Source organism: Oxyura jamaicensis, chromosome 6, assembly GCF_011077185.1.
Source record: "Oxyura jamaicensis isolate SHBP4307 breed ruddy duck chromosome 6, BPBGC_Ojam_1.0, whole genome shotgun sequence".
Lineage (NCBI taxonomy): Eukaryota > Metazoa > Chordata > Aves > Anseriformes > Anatidae > Oxyura > Oxyura jamaicensis.
The window spans coordinates 29135080-29155879 of NC_048898.1; the positions used below are offsets into that span (position 1 = coordinate 29135080).

Sequence of the window (20800 nt, forward strand, 5' to 3'; positions counted from 1 at the left end):
AAAGACACAGTCTCTTAAAGTGACTTCCCAAACCAAGAACAACTGCATATAACTTAAAGAGTTATTTTGGGCCCTATTATAATAAAAGCAAACACGCTATTGGCTTGAAATTGGAGATTGTCTATAGAGAGATCTTGAGTTCCTTTATTCAGTGAGGATGAAGAAGAAATGATCCTAACAACCAAGGAATGCACCAGAACATTTAACATTATTGGTGTGCTCATAGGAGGCTGATCACAAAGCTAGGAAAAAAGGTAAGCAGCAATTTTATTGCCCCCCAAATTAAAAACAAACAAACAAACAAACCTCACTCGTGACCAACACAATCAAGAAAGACCAAACACAAAGCACAAGCAGATCATCATCTAGAAATAAGCTTGTTGCGATTGGTAAATAGCACTGATAAAAGACATTATCACAGCAAATAAAAGTTCAACATGGTTGTACAAGGCTACAAGAAAAAAAAAAAAGCAAAAAGGAGCTCACATGGTAATGTAAGTAATGAAAAAGCTAGTTAAAAAAACACATTGTAAACCAGAGGTTTAGTTCATAAAGAGCAGAATGGCACAAGGCTAGATCAAAGCCTAAGCACCACGAAGATAAGATCTACCATAAACCAAGAACTAAAAGGTCTGATAAAAACCACAAAACCAAACCATGTCTGCATACCTTTTGTCCAGTTTTAAAGAGAATAATTTTCTCTTCAATAAACGAAGGAGGTGCATTTTCTTTCTTTCCATTAGTTTGTTCAAAACAAAGACAAATAATGCCTCATAAAAGTTATTTGGATCGATCTAAGTAAAACAGTGAAACAATTACTTCCCTCTGCTTGCAACATAATACAATAGGATAATTACAACATTTATGTTGTCCTGAAAGAGATTCATAATTTGGAGTGCCAAACAAAAACAAAAACAAGAGGCACATTAGCTTTTAACCAGACAAAATCCAAAATAAAGGGAAATCCCTGTTCATACACACACACACACTGTAGAATTGCCTCAAACTTGCTACAGCTTTCATGTGTTCATTTTTACCTTAAAAATGTATTTCTTGATTAAAGCTCCATCAAAACAAAGATGCTACTTCTTGAATCAGCACAGGCTTACAGCTATAATTACTATGAACTAAGAAACACGTGTGTACTTGCTTAATAAAGAAAGAGCAGAAGACCACAAAAGGTACCTTGTACATTCAATTAACGTGACTTTTAGTCGACCTTCTATCAACAGAAAATCCTGTATGCAGAGGTCTCGATCTTCATATTCATCAGGCAGTGATACTTGAAATGGAAAAAATGGCTTGAACCTGAAAAATACAGAAGAGAATCCAAATTACACAAATTGGACTACCACAACTTAAAAAAATGGTAATGGGATTAGAAAGAATCTGTAATGCTCCAAGAGAGAAAAACTGCCATTTCTGCACATTTATTGCTAAAAAAAAAAAAAAAGCAACAAGCAGAAGTTAATAACACTTTCTGATCCAAGAAGATTGGAGAATCTTATTATAAGTCCTTTTTGTAGGAAATACCTTAACAGGTCTAAGGTGAAAAAATATTAAGACCCTAAAACCTAAATTGTCACAACACTGCTGTACTTAAGAGGACTGACACATCCTAAAAACCCATACACTTTAGTTACCTGGATTAAAACTTCTCTGATTTTGTGAAAACCATTTAATTGCTTTTTTTTCCCCCTTATCTTCTGGAATTAAAATGAAAATACAGGTACTAAATAAATAGTTTTTCTTGAATCTTATTTTCCCCATCGCTGCATGTGACTCGGGGAAAGCAGTTCAAGTTGAAAACACCGAGTGTTTTACACCCATTATCTCACCACATAACTAGCTCTTTCTGATAAGAATACACTGACTCATAAATCCAGCTTTCAGTTCTAAATGGCCCCATTTCAGGGCTGGACACGGCCGCGATGCAGGGGAAGCAGAAGGGGGAGAGGACACACAGCTGCAGCCCCAGCCCCTCTCACACACACGCTGCCCCTGCGATTCCAGCAGCAAGGGCCCCGACCTTGGAAACAGAAATATGTTACGGGAACGGCACTGCTATTTACATTAAGTGTTTGAGAAAACACTTGTAGGGGCTCTCTGCTTTCCATTTTTACTCGTTGCTTGTTTCCTACCACTTTCCAGTGCCTGGTTTTCCCTTGTCACCGCCAGCCTTCCAGCGGCTATTTCTGTTCGGAAGACAACAAACAGCAGAAGATGAGCACCACTGCCTGCAGGACGGCTCTGCCATTTCGTAAGAAAGAAGTCTTTCATAAAAACTGTTTGCTTAACCATCAGAAGCATCTGCTTGTCACATTCAGAGATCACAATATGTTCAGGAAACAGTCACATGGATCGGCATTGAGGAGTTTCAGAAATCCAAATAAATAACGGAGCGCCCTTTAACTGTCGACACACACTTCAGGAGGGAGCCCAGCGCTCTGCTTCAGGACACTTCGTTTTTGTGCTAGCATCAGCCTCGGACAAAGCCATGAGAAAGACACTTCTTTTGTTCTCCTCATGAATAAGTACATCTTAACACTCAGGTTTATTTTACTGAAACCCAATTCCATTTCTAACTTTAATTTTGTTTTTTGTTCCAAGTTTCTCCCTCATTAACTCCTCCAGAAAAGACTGGAGGAAGTTGGACAAGTCAAAACACTGAGCTTTAAATACTATATACAATTAGTTTGTGCATTAAAAATATGAAGCAATTAAATCACACAGGCCACAGTTCAGAGTCAGGGTACGCTCGTACCATAAATCACCAACCCCAAATACCCCTTATGCACGTACACAATCTAGTTTGATATGTTACTTATAATCTTTAATAATTTAAGAACTGCAAAGAAAGGAATAGTAATAATTACAAGAGAGGGAAATATCAGCAATGCTATTTTCACTCTACAAACTGGGAAGAAGCCCTGCTGCTCTGGGACCTGGGCACCCCTGCCCTGAGCCAGGGCACACACAAACCTGCCACGGAGCTCTCACATGCAGCACAAGCAACAGCACTCCCTCTGTTAGGGCTGATTTTTCCCCTCTAACAAAGATTCGGCTCTGTTCAGCAAAAAAACATCAGTTAGACAACAGCACTGCAAAATAACGCAAGTGTAGGGTCAGTAATTACTTGTAGGTTTTTTGATTTTCAGCACAGTAAGAACTTAATTTCCACAAGCAGAGGCAAGAATGCAACAAACAAACAAAACAACAAAAAACCACCCAACTTTCCAATTAGTACCAGCAGCTATCTGTACACCGCCTCCAAAACATTGTTCATGGATAGTTTCCCTTGGGAACCTCCAACCAGTGACCACCAGCAGGCCCCTCAGCAAGCTGCTGAGGCAAGAGCTCTAGGAGGGAGGCAGAGAGGAGGAAAGGATCCAGTAGATCACCACCACCTTTCTGAATTGCTGCCAATGCAAGGATTTAAGTTTTTGGTATTGCTAAGATCTTCCCGTTATCATAAGCAGTCTGCAGGCTATTTAACAACAACAACAAAGGCTGGACAAATCTGTTTACAGCATTAGAAATAATAGCAAGAAGAAACAGGCAAAATAATCAACTAAAATATTTAGTCAAACCAAAGATGGGGTCTCTAAAGTAACTTCAGAACAAAATACACTGCACACTGCAATCTTTTGCTACAGCATGGAATAAAGAAATAACCCTCAGAATAAGTCATTTTTTCTAGATTAAGAAAATGTTAATTATTTTGAAAGTAAAAAAATCAAAACTAAGATTTTTTTTTTTTAAATTAATGCACCAGTAAATTAAAGAAAGGAAATCTAAAGTGTCAATGCAGTTATCCACAATAGCACATAAAACACTTGAGAGTATATGCTGGACTTTGGGTTGTACAGCACTTAGCTAATTAAATTTCATAAAAATATAGAGTTAAAAACCATCTCAACAAAATTTCTAATTACAGCAAGAATTTACATTCATGTTCTTACCAATAAAACTGATTTGCCAAATCCTTAACAACGAGTCCTAATACTTTATTTATTTCCACTGGCATTAGTGCCATACCTTAAACCTACATTTTACCTGGGATATGGGGGTATTTATGCAGCTGCAGCTCTGAAGCCTTCTGCTCCTGGAAGGCAGCACAAGCCTGATCGAGGCAGCTTAGCACAAGGACACAGAGCCCACGATGCTGGCAGCGCGCGGTTACCTCTGGGCTGTACTGCAGGGCCGCATGCAGGCAGCCCGCAATCCCCGCACGTAACCCTGTGGGTATCCCAGGTTCTCCCTTCTTTTCCCCCCTGGTAGGCAAAGCCTATAAGCCATTTTACCTCTTAAAGCAGTATCCCACAGCCACAGGCGCTTCCCGGTTGTCACAGCAGCCGAGCAGCCAGCGGGTGGTCCCGCCACCTCTACCTGCAACAGGGAACTCTCCCGCCTACAGTCACATTGCCAACAAACCGAGTTGTCAGGTTTTATGAAATGAGCATTTACACTAGGGACAACAAAACACGCTGCTACTGTGAACATGAAGCTATCTTTCTTTGTGTTGATGCATCAGGAGAAGGCTTGTAGCTAACGCAGGCAGTAACAATTCAGCGAGGCAGGCAAGAGAAGAACTCTGCTCCCAAGCCCTGCAGCATCTGCTGCCTTTAGAGCCCTGGTGTCTTCATGCCCCACACAATCTTATGAAGAGAAGAAATGACTACTTCCTGTCATCTCAGATTCATCATTAGAAGGCAGAACTTATTTGATTAGTTACTTTGCATAAATAACCTTGTAATTTATGTAATAGCTTTAAGAGGTAGTGATACACACTTAAGTTTAGTCCATTTCTAAGATCAAGAGTCCACCAATAAATTTGCCTTAGAGAAATCCATCACACAAACTGAAAATGAAAACGTGTTTCTGTGCCTAGCAGGGAACCTCAGAAAGTCTACAAAAAGCCGGAGAGTGAACTACAGGTGTGGAAGAATCACGGCTGGTCTCTGCAGCTGCCTCGGCACCCTGGGTGAGATCAGCCCCAGCAGGCTGCTCTCCTGAACTCACGGCTCTCATACGCAAACTCTGAGCAAGGAAAAATGTGGCTTCTATTTGGCTGTCTGTAGCTTTGAACACTAATCCAGTGTTCTCCCTGTCTAAACTTTAAGCCATAAGCAAAAAGTTAGTTACATGGAACTGCGGACCGCAATCAGTGGAGAACAAGCCCATGAGAAGTGCTCTGCAGTGGGGCTGCTGCCTGCCACAGCCTGGGGAAAGGTTTTAGGACTTGACAACAGGCTGGGGGAATCTCAGAGTCTCTGCCAGCAGCACAACGATTGAGAAAATGTGACCAAAAGCTGCTTAAAGAAATACAGCACGTGTCTGAACCCCGCTGACTTGGTACCAGGGTTGTCAAGGCATGTTTCTGCTGCGAGCGCTTTAGATGCCTTTCACACAGGGTCTGACGCAGCCTCTCCTTACTCTGCAAGGTCAAATGGCAAAAATTCATGCTCATGTCACATGTCCTTGAGCTGCAAGGCAGGATGACACCAACTCGATCCACATATCTGGAAACCTTCTTTTCAATTCGTAGCCTGTGAAACGATACCAAACAATACTGGAACTGTAGTTAAGTTTTTGTAAACTCTTCGCATTTTCCCTAGGAGAAAAAAAAATCACTTTGTAGTTATACTGAAAAGCAAACACCAAGTCCTTGCCTTAAAATTTTACTTAAAAAAAAAAAAAGTCTTTCAAAATGCCTTATGTTAGATGCTTCCAGTGCTTCTTCAATTTGTTTTTAAATTATCCGTCTCCCTCCATAAATTGATCTTATTTGTCCAGAAGTCTAAAACTCAAATAGTACGATTAAGAAAATGTTACAGAGCATCATTATAATTTAATATGAAGAGGAATATACAGCAATCAATGTCATGTGAAATTTTAGCAAGGAAAAAAAGCAAAAAATAATAGTTAAAAGAAGCTGTTGAGTAGCAAAAGTGTTTTGATAAATACCACAAGGTACAAACAGAAAAAAAATAATAATTTCACATGAGGAATTAGGTCAGATAATTATATTGAAAGATAATTACAATAAAGTTACTCGATTAATGTACAGGATTAAAGATAGACTTAAAATAGTATAATACTTAGCTCCTCCACACACAAAGCCCAGCAAAATGTTTCCAGACCCTGCCTGCAGCCAGTGCGTCTCCTCCGCACAAAAGCCCCTCCGCTGGGCTCATGCCGCGTTTCAGAGCCACTTCAGGGGCTCCTTTGCTCCCATCCCATCGCTCACAAAGCTGAGATCAAAACTGCATCTGAAAAACAAACCCAGTTTGCTTCCCCTCGCCTGGGGGGCTTGCAGAGCCACCGCAGCCCCCTCCTTCCTTGCAGCCGCCAGCTCCGTGGGGGAGGCAGGGATGTGCGAACGCTCACCTAGCCGGGACGAGGCTGTAATTCATTGCTTTGCTTTCAGAAGGGCCTCATCTATAATCCCATTAATAACCTCTTGGATAAATCGATTGCTTCCATGGCTCCTACTTAACTGCAGTATTTTTAGTTGCATGAGGAAATCTATTAAAAACTGGGAAGGAAAAAAAAATCAAGTTATTTGGCCAAAGATCACCAAGGGGTTCTGTGTTTCTGCTCTTTGCATCTATTAAAAATGTCCAGAATCACAGCACACTCAAAAAAAATAAGGCTAGATACGGGCAGCAACAAACTTCAGAAAGTCTCAGCAGCCCATTTCCTAATTCTGTGAGCAGCAGGACTGACAACTCCACTTCTAAATGCAAGGCTAGGATTTTGTAAGCAGAGCTTCAGCTGAGCAGTGAGAAGCCATTTCTGGAATAAGTTCTAGGAAAAATATAAATTATTATCAAACTTCCGTAATAAAACCAGGTATCTAAAATAGTGGTCTATAATATCACAGGGTAACTGGTCAAGTCCACAATAATCACGTGTATTTTATGGATCCCACTGCTACTTTGCTGCCATAAAATAAGGTTAAACATCAACAGGTTTACGTATTTTTAATCGAGTTACAGATTGATGTCACGACACATTACCTGAACATTTAAATCTTAAACAAGGCAAAAAGAGACCTTAGATCTCAGAGGAGCCCACTAGCTAAGAACGTGGCTATCGTTAGCAGGAACTACACTGCAAGTCTGCCAAACTTGTTTATCACAGTAAATAAAATGAATCAAAATCTGAAGTGCAACTGTGCTTAGTAAACCATTAATTTGCTTTTGTAAATGCTGCTATATTTGAAAATTTTAATACCCAAAATATTTTGGGAAAAATAAAGTTATTCAGCAGGTTGTTTGTGGTGCGTTTTTTGTTCTGCTTTACTTTGGGGAATAAACAAAAGGCTTGTAAATTACAAAAGAAAACGCAAAAATCCTGAAGTTATTTTTAGAGACAGCCTTTCTTTTTATCTGATTTACAGAAATACGAGTTCGTAAAGCATATACATTCAGAAAGTGATTGACACCAGATGATATTTTAATTCATAAAATCCCTCTGTTCTTACACTGTGTGTATCCACAAAAATTCTAAAATCTTACAACCTACTCCTAAAAGGGCATGACCACACTAACGACATTTTCAAAGTACTTATCAGCTTACATTTAGGCTTGCTAATGTTAAATATTATATTGCAAATAGCTTATATCCTTATTCACATTCAAAATATAAAAAAAGTGGAACTCATCCCTATTTTGAAAACAATAATGAGTAGGGTGTTGGGTGTTCTGCTGTGTTATTTAAGTACCACCACTGCAGATTTTGCAGAAAGTACTTCTGCAGCTTCCATTGATTTCACAAAGAACGATGCTGCACGAGTGTCGGAATTCAGGGGACTTCAGGAACTCAAAACACACTCTTATTCAATATAGATATCTACTAATTTTAGCTTTACTCATACCCAGGAAAATCTGACCCACGACAAAAAGCGCAGTACGAGTAGGTTTATTTTCCCAGAAACTGTAGGCAACGCTGCAAGGCACTCCTAGCACTCCACCCACTGCTGCAGGATATTCTGCCACAGCCTTGTAAGAGGCTTACACACATAAGCTCTCAATACGAGCAGTCACTTTTTAAATCAAGACCTCAAAAATGCAGGGATTTAATTTCTTTTTTCCTTCCAAGATGTTTCACACATTTCCAGATTTAGAGGGCCGTCTCCTCTGTGCAGCATTATCGGTACCTCCGAGGTATCTCCCATCAGTCGCTCCGAACGAGCACTCAAAGCTTTGAGACCTACTTCACAATGGCTAATAAAGTAAATATTCAAGTAGCTCTCTCAGGAGAAAAAAAAGTGGTACATTTCTTGTCCTGCTTTTATGAGAGAAGCAATTGTAAACACGACAAGGCAAGTCTTGCCATTGCTGTCTGAACTGAAATAGCCAAAGGCAAATAGAAATCTCAAATTAGGTTTCTCAAAACTACTTTCTTAGCACAAACAACATCAATTTGACCACGTACAGATCCTTTGCATTTCAAGAAGTTTCCCAAGTTCCAACTTCTACATACACCAAGGTAACTTAGCTACACAACGCAGCAAACGACTCTTTGATCTCCTTGAGTTCGCGTTTCTTTTGGTTTTGTTTTAAGCTACATGTGCTCTCACTGAAGCCGATTGGTTGGTTCAAACTAAGAGAAAGATGGAAATCCTCAGGCTGAGGCAGGGCAGGACATAACCTCCCTGTCTAACCAGGCGTGGCTCAGCTCCAAACAGGACAGAAGATACCAAATGTGTTCTTCACAGAGAGCTAGAGCCAGGCAGGTGTGTTGCAGCAGCCACCCCAACAGGCAGCTTGTAGGCATTCAAGAATAGCACTAACAATGGCAGGAAGCAAAGGGACACAAACAAAGCCACCCAAAGCTCTACACCTTCAGCCAGTAGGGTTGGGTTGGTTGCAGCAACCACTGCTAGCAGAACGTCTCTACTTTTAGGCAGCACGTTCTCTGTAAGGAGGCCTCAAGTCTCTCCGTACACCCGGTCTCTGTGCAGCCCTGGTCTGAGGGAAGCGGCGCTGGTGTTCCCATGAAATCCCAACTCAGCACACAACTTGCCCTCTGAACTCCAGAGTTATAATCCTCTACGCCAAGCACTAGTCTCTGTCCACATGCTGATCACTGACACCCTCCCAGACAGCTTCCTGAGGGGCCAGAAAATCACCTTCCAGTCTTTAATGCCCGAAGAGAGCCTCTGACAGGCGTAACCCAGACATGGAGAAATTTTATCTGTTCTGACTCCAGACACCAGAGCTTTCACATGCTTATTCCTGCTCCTCCACTTCCCTTTGACAAAGCACCAACTTCCCCTCCATTGACAGTGCCCTAGCCACTCCTGACCATTCAGAAGATGGCCCAGCTCATGCCCTTAAAGTCCTGCAAAGCCCTGGAACCAGCCTGGCTCAGAACCCGCAGTAACCCCCAAAGCTGAGCTGACTGAGGGTCCTCCCATAAAGTCCCATATGGGCGGCAGCGACCAAGGACCCACGACACCGAGAGCTCAGCCACCCCACTGCAGTGATGGGCATGGCACAGTGCTGAGGGGCCCGTGCTGTGAGCAAACAGGACCAAATGATGTGGCCACTCCACACAGACAGGGCCTGGGGACAAGCAGATAGAGGGGTGCAGAACTATCGACCACGATTCCTGCATTTCACGGGTCCCACACCACCGACAGCAAGTGAGCTGTGACTGGCGAGGACGTTTGAAAGCAGCAGCTGCTCCAATTACCCTAATCCTCTCCCACCATCCCCATAATGAATTTGGCTGTTTTCTCTAATTTGTCCTCCTTGCAGAAGAACACAACAATCCGAGTTTTTGCGGTATTGTTTTAAAACAATACTGCTGACTAACACTGCTGTTCCCACCCCACCTCCCCTTGTAATCCGCTGGGCTCTTCGCTTGGCAACATCCGAAGTTTTGTTTTGTTTATTCTACCGCAGGGCCAGAAGGATGCAGGCTTATTCAGAAAGAAATCACCACCAGAAAGCCGAGTTGTTATGAAGTTCTCAGAACTAGACGGCGTCATTTCCCCCGGTTTATTTGCTTAGGAATTGTTCGCCAAGGCAGATCGCTCGCAGCAGCGGCTCAATCCTGCGATGCCTTCTGCCGCGTCGCTGCACGACCACGATCTTCAGCTCCCCCTCATCCTGTTTCAGCTCAGGCACATGGGAATAATGTTTTAAGTCAGTTGCTACACAAGCGATACTCATGCTCTTAGTACACAATGACTTACTTCTGAAATCCCATGTAAAAGTGTATTTGACATGGCAATTTGCAGAGGTTGCGGTACTGTTTAAAGCATTTTATGTATGAGGCATTAGTTACAGAAAGCAGATGGTCCGTAAGGCCACTATAAAAGCAGGCCACAATATTTGTAAATATTCTCTTCTGAGCAGGCATGTTTCATAACTATGTTGCTGTTTAAAGCTGACAGGAAAATTCATTGAAGTGTAGCATTAAGACTAGGTTAAGAAAGTCATATTACGACTTATTCGTTATTAGACAGCCACAGATTATTTCTTAATTTTGTCCAAGATTTTAAAACAACAAAAAAACAAACAAACAAGAAAAACCTAGAAAACCCAGAAAACAGAAGGAATGTGAACAGCTGGATGTAACCTATGTAGGATTTAGGATCAAGAGCTTCAGGCACAGCCCCTGTACCCTTTTTCCTTTCTCACTCACTGCCCAGCCCGAGCGTGTCCCATTCATTTACAACATCAGAATCATTTTTAAGGTTTGTGTTTAATTTAATAGCAAATTGCCCTTGCAAATTTTTACATTTCAAGCAGCACAAAACTTCTAAAAAAAGTCTTCCTGAATGGCTGCCCAAATTTGATTTTCTGCTAATCGTGTCTGGCAATTAATTACTGCCTTTGAGCGTAGCAGTCTGATGAACTCTATCATCAGCTGATCTCTGTAATACAGATTTTTATTTTTGACATTTGATATGTCTTCAAAACCATGAAAAGCACACTGCTGTACTGGGATTCCTGTATTTGGCATTACAGGGAACAGCTTTAATGGAGCAGGTTGTGTGCAGGGCTCCTCGCAGACCGTCCTGCTGAAATCCAGCAGAGCTGCAAGTCCAGCAGTGGAATTAAGAAGTTATAAAGGTAAGCTGTTCCCACGCACTTTTAAGACTAAAATAGATTACAACAGCTGCAGGAAAAAAAAAAAAAAAGAAAACCCAGCAAGACAAAACAGTTCTCCAGCACTGAAAAGCCCTTCTGCCATCTCGCAAAAGCTAAGGCTTGCTTTGCAACACACACGTATCCGTCAGTTCCAGCTCTTACTGCTCCTTTTTGTACTACATGACCAGACATCCTGGCTGGAATCATCGAGTATCTTGAAGTAAGGTCTGCGTTTTAGCCCAGATCTGTTTGGCTTGTGAAATGACTGCAATTTGCTTCCTGGTGAAGGTAAATTACGACAGGAAAAGTTTCCAACGCATTTGTGGACCTTCCTCCTGTAGGAATGAAAAACAGCGTTCCAGCTGCAAATCCTCTACTTTAACCAGAGACTCGGTGACTGCAGCAGAAACAACTCAATTGAAGAAGTTTAGCAATTTGAAGTTGAGCTTAGTGTGTCCCAGTTGCTCTGAGCGATGTTTATAAAATAACAACTCCCAGATCCCCTTCTTGCAAACTGGCATCCACACACTTCCAAAATGAGAACCTGTCCACTGCTAGGAATAAAACGCTGATATTCCTACACCACCCAGAATGAGACCTGCTGAAAAAGCTGGTCGTCCCCACCCGTCATTGATACCGGCTCATTGCTTTCTTCTGGACAAAAGCACAGTGTGAATTTTCGTATTACAGCAATTAATGGATTTTAGCAGACCAGGGTGGCACAAATTATCAGTTAAATTAACAAATCACGGAGGTACGTGACATTTTCCCCTTCATACTCACTTCAGCCAATAAAGCTTATTAATCCTAGCAGCGCTTCCAAATTGAAAGTCTCCTATGATACCAAGAATAATCAAATGTTGAAATAGTTTTAAATCAAACAAGTGTGAACACGAACTGTAAACACAGAGGCATATTGGGCGACTTGAGGCAATTCCGGCAGGAATGCAGAGCAAGAAGTTTCCTGTCGGAACCCCCAGCACAAAAGGACCAGCTCTAGCAGGAAACCAACGGCTGGAGCACCGCTCTGGTGCCCCGCTGCCTACTGAAGCCTCCTGATCAGCAAACTTTTGGACACAGCATTTCACCTTTTTGTTAGCAATATTTTATGTTCTTTGTACAGAATTGGTGCTATAAGAGCCTTTTATTTCCACACCAAACGAGCTGCTGGGAGCTGCTAGCTGCCCATTTTTTACAGATTCCTTCAAGGTGCAGGGACACAGAATTTGCCTCCTTTTAGGCAGGGCCCACCCTTGGTTCCAGAACTCCCCACATCACACACGTGCCCCCAGCTCCCAGGGTCACAGCCCAGCCCCACGCTTGAACACACTCCCTGCCTGCTGCCCACAGGTGGCCCGGACCCAAAGCCGGGCTTTGGTCAGATGCCCACAGTTTGGGAACGTGAAGAGCTCCCACATGCCCCATATTTACTTTGATATAAATTATTTTATCTTTAGAAAGTACAACTGTTGGTTTCGTATTTCATTGAGAAAAAATGAAAAATTATGACAAAGTAACTCTAACTGACAACTGAATACAAAGGAAAGTATTTGCTCTCACTGAACAGCCAGGTCAGCTCCAGTGCTCAAGAGCAGCATTCAGAAGAACAGAAATAGGAAGAAATATGGACAACAGAGATACGAAGCATCATTCTGCCACTAAGTGTCAAATACATTTAATTCTCAGAGCCTTCAGTCACACTCACATGAGAAAAGTTCACTGCAGAACTAAAACCAAGCATTTAAAAATACGGAATGGAAACGTGTAAAACAAGTAAAGCAGTTTTTTTTATTACCATTGCACAGATTATCTTTTATAAACTGTTTTTAGGACGTAGCGCAGTTCAGTTGGAAGGGACCTGCAGCAACCACCTGGTCCAAGTGCCCGAGCACAATGGGGCTAGCCAAGAGCTCAGGGGTTCCCAAACACCTCCTGGGCAGACAGGCACAGGGCATCGAGCCCCACAGGGAGCCCGCTGTGCTGTTTGCCCACCCTAATAGCAAAGCAATGTTTCCTCGTGGCTACCCTGAGAAGAAATCAGCACCAGTTTTCAAGTTTCAATTAAAGAGAATTTGACGGAGATTTTATTTTCCTGTCAGGACAATTAACCCTGATGCTTATTGGATTACCACCTGCACCAAATAAAAATGCTGAAATTAATTCTTGTATTTCTTCATCTCTCCCTCCTTCCCTCCAATGAGTTATGTTTTGTTTTGGTTTTTGTCCCCAACTATATCTTTGGTCCCCAGTTTCTCCCCCAACCCATCCCAAATCAGTGCCACATTAACTCCTAGCCCTTGCAGGTATGAAAATGTAACATTTGTTGACTAGTCATAGGAAAGGGCTCGCATTTAAACAGGAAAGAGCACTGACTGTATACTAGGAAATGCCCAATATGTAGCTAGTCATTCATTAAATTAGTCCGTACAATGAAAACGTTTCAAATCAGCATTCTTTCAGAATTAGATCTTTTCTGCATTAAAGACTGTAAATTGTTGGAGTTGGGGGAAGAAAAGTAAAAGGTTTCAAACCCCCTGGAACCGGTGGTTTTAGGGCTTGGTACCTAAATAAAGATGACTTTGATTTAATCTCAAGAATTTGGTGACCCTCTAGACACAATGGCTGAGGTGGACCACTCCCAAAATTAAGGCAGAAAAGCTCTGCCCTATAAAAAGCTCCCTTTTAGTCACATGCACCCTTGAAGAAATCAAAATATTTAATGTTCCAGGGCTTGGCTTTGTTTACTATATGTCGGGTTGCCCACAAATCCACTTATCTAAATCCTGTAAGAATAAAAATATATCACTTGTCCGTACACTACAAAGATAATCTCCCAAGCATGAAGCTGCTGTCTACAGACAGATCTACTGATTGCAATTACCGCTGCTTTGCCAGCAGCAAAACGAGTCTCTGTGCTGGCATCACTCAGAGCATCGCCTCTGGAACAACCTGAAAACCCACAGAGCTTCTGTACCATCCATCTCTGCAGAGTAAAATAGGACCTGAAACCATTTTTTTCCTCTTTCTATATATTAGAGGATTTTTCCACCTAGAATTGGCAGAGGTAGGGTGTAAAAGTCTCTTTTTTCCCATTTTTCCTTCTAGCAGCAACAGGAATGAACTTCAGATAGGTGTGTCTCACAGATGTAACTGCTTCAAGAGGGTCACATCACAGCTATGGTCACAATCCGCTCAGGAATACTGCCTCCACATCCTTTTCCTTTGCAGAAGAGGAAGAGGAAGTAGGTATCTCTACTGACAGCTGATTTTTGAAGTCAGCAGTGCTCGCAGTGCTCACAGTCCTAATTTCTGTAAGTATTTCTGGTTGGATTAACCTCATCACATGAATTACATGGATTTTTTAATTTTATACTTTTTCCAATACCTCTGTTACCAAATTATGAAGTCATTTCTATTATAAGAAACACTTCATAATCAATAGCTACTTACATTACCTCTCAGCTTAAGTTTTGCCAAAAAATAAGGAACTGTGTAACCCTCAAATTGCATTCTGTAACAGTAAATGAAAATAGGCTTCTCTAATAGTTCTTCCCAGTGAAATTCAATACAGCTCCAGCTTCCAAATAAAGCATAAAACTATTTAATGTAGCTCACTATACTGCAAATGATCAGTTCAAAGGGCAATTCATGCTGGAAGGGAACTCAGGACATTAATTATATAAACTGATATAAAAACATTAAAGTAATCCTTCAAAGATTACTTCTAACAAAAATAAAGTGATTGCAGTCTGATAACATGCATTAAAATAAAGCAAAAGATCAGGCTAATATCCATACTGAAATATTAGTGTGTTTTTTTTGTTGTTGCTGTTACTGTAATGAACTGAGAAACCCAGTGTTCTTAAAATACACAGAATCCCTCCCCTCACTGTTTTGGCAGTACCTAAGCTGCTTTGAACCTCAATGGCTGAATTTGCAAGATCTTAAACTCATTGGGGGGGTGGATGGGGGGAAAGCTGCTGTCAGAGTTTTGCTGTCACTGCTGGGGAAATACTGGGAAATGAAGTTTTGGAGAGAGATTAGATTTCAAGTACTTCCTCCTTTTCACGCACAGGAGGGGCTTGGTATCTTCATCATGGAACAGTGGATTTCAGTTATCTGCAAAGCACACAAAAAAATCAAAGCTCTCTGCAATCTCTATCAAGATATCAGAACCTGCTCAAAACAACAGAACTGCAGCTGACATCAGAATAGGCTGGAGAATAGCGTAATTAGCGTACCTGACATTAACAAGGGGAATATCAAGGCAGCCACCAATAGCAGGTTAATGAGCAAGGTGTAGCTCGTTAGGGGAACTACGAGATGAACTTGTGACACCTACAACAGCAAAAGCAGGCAAAAAGATGGACACTTGAAACAGCCCTTGCTACTTATCTGTAAGTATGAAACATGCTATGGCAATGCTAGTAACTACAGCCAACCACTGTATCCCACGTGAAAGTTATAGAAAGTTAAAACCAACACAAAAAATGCCTGCGGTACTACTTTTGAAGAACTGTTTGCATGCATAGTATAAAAAATGGAAGTTTGGATTCAGTCTGCAGGATAAACTCTGCTGTGTGCTGACAATTAGCATCACGCTCTAGCAAAAGAAACCTACACGAGAAATCCAGTGTCAGGTCAAGCCACGTGGGTGGGCATGGCTGACAGCCTGGATCCCGAGGGTGCCAGGAGCAGAGATTCTGGGAGAGCACGAGGCAGCTGGCTGGTAAGTGGCCACCCTGCAGAACACCAGCAGTTAGCATCCTAGAGAAGCAATAGGGAAGGGAAGTCTCCCCATACCCACCATCATGCTCCACACTCTTTCCAACTTGTCTTAGAACAAAGGTACAATTTATGCCGTTAGTCTAAGTCAAAATAGAGTTAGAGAGTACGTAGAGCCTAATAAACAACATCCGTGAGTCTTCATTACCTCCTGAAGGCAGGGGTAGTTACCAAAAGGAAAGTCTTGACTCACAGTTACCGTATTTCTCAAGAGCACACCAGCACTCACGTATGTTGGAAGAAAAACAATGAACATGTCAGTTTAGACCTTTCCCACACTGGAATGAGAGGCTTCTCTGACAGAGCCTTTTCAGAAACGCACGCTGTTGTTGCTTTGTTACAGAAGTGCCAAACGCATGGAGATCAAAGCTCGCTACAGAACAGCAGCAATCCCTGCAACGTCAACCGAATTGCACAACACTTCATCAACAATGATAAAAAATATCTATTATTCACTGAGTTTTACCAGCAGCCTTGCTTCCTGAAATATAACCAGCTTCTACTGTATGAGATAGCTCCTCTACCACTGAATGGCAATTGCTTCAAAATGAGTGTTTACCAGACAGAAATGTCTCTTCAAGAGCCAAAGAAAACTGATTACACACCATTAGAATACAACATGAATTACTACTTATTTGTTTGGACAAAGCACATCCCGCCTTTGTCAATTAGCAGACAATTGCTTCTGTGGAGAAACTTGTACAAAGAATACTAGGTGAATTTCAGAACGCACTCACCAGTCTACATCGCCTCCCTTTTGGGGGCTCAGAGAGCATCAGGAATGCCAGATTTCTTCTTCCACATTCCAACCAGTTATGGAGGATGCACAAAGTTGCTCTCAGCAGTGGTACAGACGATGACGACCTTACTAATCACTGCTTTGCTGCCTAAAATTTGGCTCCTATCTGGGAAAACGTGTCTGTAGCAGCTTGTCTCTGTAGCAGTTAGTCTATGTGCAAAGACAAAACACGCATGCTTTCTCTAATACGAAATTTCACAATTCACTAATGTAAGAGGAGGGATCAATTCAACTCCAACTTTGTTACAAAACTCAACTACTGACAGTTCTCCTCTTACACCATTCATTACCAACAGCCCTCTGAAAGTTACCTAAGACAGAAGACGACAAAACCCACTTATTTTAAATGTTAACATTACTTAGCATCAACTAAATAAAGTTAAAACTCCTTTATGGACTTCAATCTGGAAACTAGCTGGATAACAAATCCCTTTAACCAGCTGGAAAGAGAACTCCCTGCTCTCCAAGTGCTTTTGTTTACAAGGTTGTAATTACTGCTATTCAAAGATTTATTTACAGAGTTACTTGAGCAAGAGGTTTTGAACTACACATGGAACCAAACACTTAGTAAGTACTTAAACATGAGCCATATAGGCCACGGGAAAGAAAGAAATGGGGAGAGGAGAAGCACATTCCCTGTACATGAGGAATTGTTATGTTTTAAGTAAGGCACGAGGTTATTAAGCAGTTGTGAAACTCTCCTTCTTCCAACACGTTCTCTGCTAAGGAATACATTAACATGGCCTTGGACTACCATAATGGACTACCATAACCCCAAATCAATCCATTCTTAAAAAAAAATCAATTAAAAATAAACTTTTCTATCTTATCACCAGGGAACTTTCCAAATCAGTTCTCCACACCACATAAGCCATAACTCCTCAACCACACCATCATGTAAGGGTGCACTGTCACCGCTGGGCAGTTCCTAACCCCTGCTGCCAGGGATCCAGCTAAATAAACTCCTGAGGTATGCTGCCAGAGAATATCCCCACACATCCTTAGGCACCGGTGGACAGCCAAAGGGTTCATGGAGAAGGAGCCTAAAGGTCCCCACAAAGAGGTCAGCAGTCCAACTAGAAAATGTCAAAGGCAAAGTTCTAAGCAGTTAGGACACCGATGACCCAATCTACCTTACTTAAGGTAATTTAATTAACAGGCATTAAGCTCAGTCTGCTGCCTTCCCCGTTTACAACACAGTGGGTCAGAATTACACGTTCACAATGCAGTGTAAAATGTAAAGGTCAAAAGCATCAAATACAAGATTGGGCACTGCTTAGCTGAACACCTGCCACCCTGTACAAGCCTGCTATCCAGGGTGAAAAACAACTGATGCTGTTTTCTTCTCAAGCATTCCCAAATCCCCAACTCCAGGCAGCTTAACCGTTACTTTAAAATGTTTTCACTCATGTTTTAGCTCTACAATAATTTATGCTTCCCGTATTGTTTTCAGTGTCAGTTACCTTCTGTTCTCATACACTTCTACTCATTTCTGGCCCAAACACTGAGCTCTGCTTCTTTCCTTTTTGCCCCCTCCAGTCTCTTTAACATGCCAGCAGCCTAATGGTGAACATTTGAGAAATACATGGAAAATTCAGCACTCTAGCCCCAAAGGAAGAGAGAGCCCTACTGTTCACATGCATCTCCCATGGAAAAAATGAAGGCATCTTTCTCCTGCTCCTGAAGGGGATGAGCACATCATCACTGCTTCCACAGACAGGCTAGAAACTTGCCTAGAGAGCACTGCTCATCTGCTCTACTTGCTCTTTCTAGGTATGCCGAGAATGCTCACTCGCCAGGGTGACTGTGCTATCCCAGCCTCTCCTTCCAGCTCTTTTCCACAGTTAGCAGCTTCAGTCCCTTCCCAAAGCAGTAAAAGAATGGAAGCAAACTTGCTCTTGACAGTTTCACTGCTGCCCAGGGCCTTCCAGAGAGTAATTCAGTCCTTCAGTCTCTGGAGGGACCATCGCATCACTTTAAGAAACTACTTACTGCCCTTTCAGGACTTTCCCAGTCATGGATATTTTACACATCCATTTTCACGAGAGCTCTTCTAAATTAGATTGCAGAAGAACCAGCTGAAAAGGCTTTAAAAATTATGTCACTGCTAATTACACTTCAAAATTCTAATAGGCATTTTCAGTTACTCATGTCTGAGGAATTCCAGAGAAAAGGCTTATTGGAAAAGAACGTGGTAAACAAAACAAAAATCCTTAATTAGCACATGACAAAAACTACAACGAATAAACCAGAGAGAAAGGAAACGTGGTAACCTAAGACATGAGAGAAGGGGAACATTGTACCTTAGCAGAGGTAAGACATTCAGGGTCTTTTTAGATCAAAAAAATCAAGGTGGAATCAAGAAAAGAAGATGCCACTTGCAACTTCTGCTACAGAAATATCACTGAACATCGTATGTGTGACATATTACACAGCCTGTGCTGCTACATGTACCTTTAGAAGACGTGATAACTTCCAAAGAAAAGAAGAAAGAAGAAGCCCCCCTGAACTTTACCACAATAGCAGTAACACATCTCTTATCAACTTTAAGATTTTCCCAAAGCTATTGAAGAAATTAAGCAAACCGGAAGAGGTCACCACCTATCACGTGACTCCAAAAATATTCCCTACAAAGGGAAGTTATTCCTGCCTCACATTAAGGAACAAAATCCTTCTCTCTCTTGATAAGCCTAAGTCACAAGCCTTGCCTAGGTGGCCCACCTGTGACAGAAGGATACCCCCCACCCACGTGCTGTTCCACAGAGCCATCCTTTTACCTCTTCCAAACAGAAAGACCCTGGTCCTGTTGTTGGACACCTGGCAGGACTCAAGAATTTCTGAAACCCACTATTTCCACCACTCAGTTGAACGCGTTTTGGGGCATATCACAACCTCACTGTGCAAAGTGAGGTTATTTCACCTGTTGTAAATGGAAAACCGTGCTTATCTTCATGGAAAGCATTCATTATCAATGAAGAGCAAGCGTCCCAACTGTAAAAGCACCAAAAGAAGCCTGTTTTGGCCTATTAAGAACATGACACCAACTTTAACACACTTCTCCAAGAGTAACATTCCGGATGCAGTCCCCTTCTTACCTGATTTTATAATTGGGCAAGGTATGCTTGCGCTTGATCACTTTCTTGAACTGGTTCACAATGATGGACGTGAGCTGCGGCATGGGCCTCCCTTCAAACTGGGACTTTACCTCGAAGAGTATCACAGGGTCATCCATAAAAGAGAAGTACCAGTGCGTGAAGGGGAGGCGTGTGAAGACCAGCTTCAGCTTCCCCATCACCCGGGAGATCTTGACAAAGAGGTAGGCCGACTTGCCGAAGACCAGGTCGGCATCGATGGCCAGGTGGAAGCCGCCGTTGTACTCCAGGTCCACCTCGAAGCCCAGCTCCTCGGGGCAGCCCTCCTCGTTGCACACCACGGGCCGGATGAGCTTGACGGCTTTGAAGACGGGCAGGACGTTGCCGAGCGAGACGTCTCGGAGGCTGAGCCCCTCCAGCACCTTCCCCGTCATCTTGGCCTGCAGCAGCTCCTCGAACTCCACCTTGATCTTCTTCGTCACCCAGTTCCTGACCAGGGCCGTGTCCCGTAGCTCCCTGAAGAGGAAGAGGAAGATGGCATTGAGGAAGTGGCACGTCTCCTCGCGGGACGACGGCTCCGACGGGGGCTCCGCCGCCTGCTGCTGCTGTGGAGGCGGCGGAGGTTTGGCGCCGGGCTCGGGGCCCGCAGCGGGCGGCGCGGCAGCGGCGGCAGCCGGCACCGGAGCCGCGTCCGTGGCCGTCTGCCCGGCGCTGGGCTCGGCGCCCTGCAGGTACTCCCTCAGGCCGTGGCCGGCCGCCACGCGGGCGTAGACGAGGCCGTCGGCGGCTCCGTCCGGCCCGGGGGGAGGCTCGGGCTTCCTGCCGTAGAGGAGCAGGAGCTGGAGCAGCAGCGTGAGGAAGCCGCCGGCCAGCGCCGACAGCACGATGGCGTACACCGGCAGCATCCCGGCCCTCAGCGCCCGCGGCCCGACGCTGCCGCCGCCGCCGCCGGGCGCCGCCGCCGCCTCATCCGGGTCCCCCCCCCCCCCTTACCGATTAGATCGGTAGGAAGG

The 20800-nt window shown here is 43.1% G+C and overlaps 1 protein-coding gene across 1 annotated transcript in view; it reads right to left on the reverse strand.

The window, feature by feature from the left end:
* Positions 1 to 20800, reverse strand: part of PDZD8 (PDZ domain containing 8) — a 57295-nt gene that overhangs the window by 35977 nt on the left and 518 nt on the right. Inside the window, exons 2-3 of the mRNA XM_035329474.1 lie at positions 19791 to 20772; positions 1186 to 1308 (exon numbers count right to left, since the gene is read on the reverse strand). Coding sequence (XP_035185365.1) covers positions 1186 to 1308; positions 19791 to 20772 — 1105 coding nt within the window. The remainder of the gene's footprint in view (positions 1 to 1185; positions 1309 to 19790; positions 20773 to 20800) is intronic.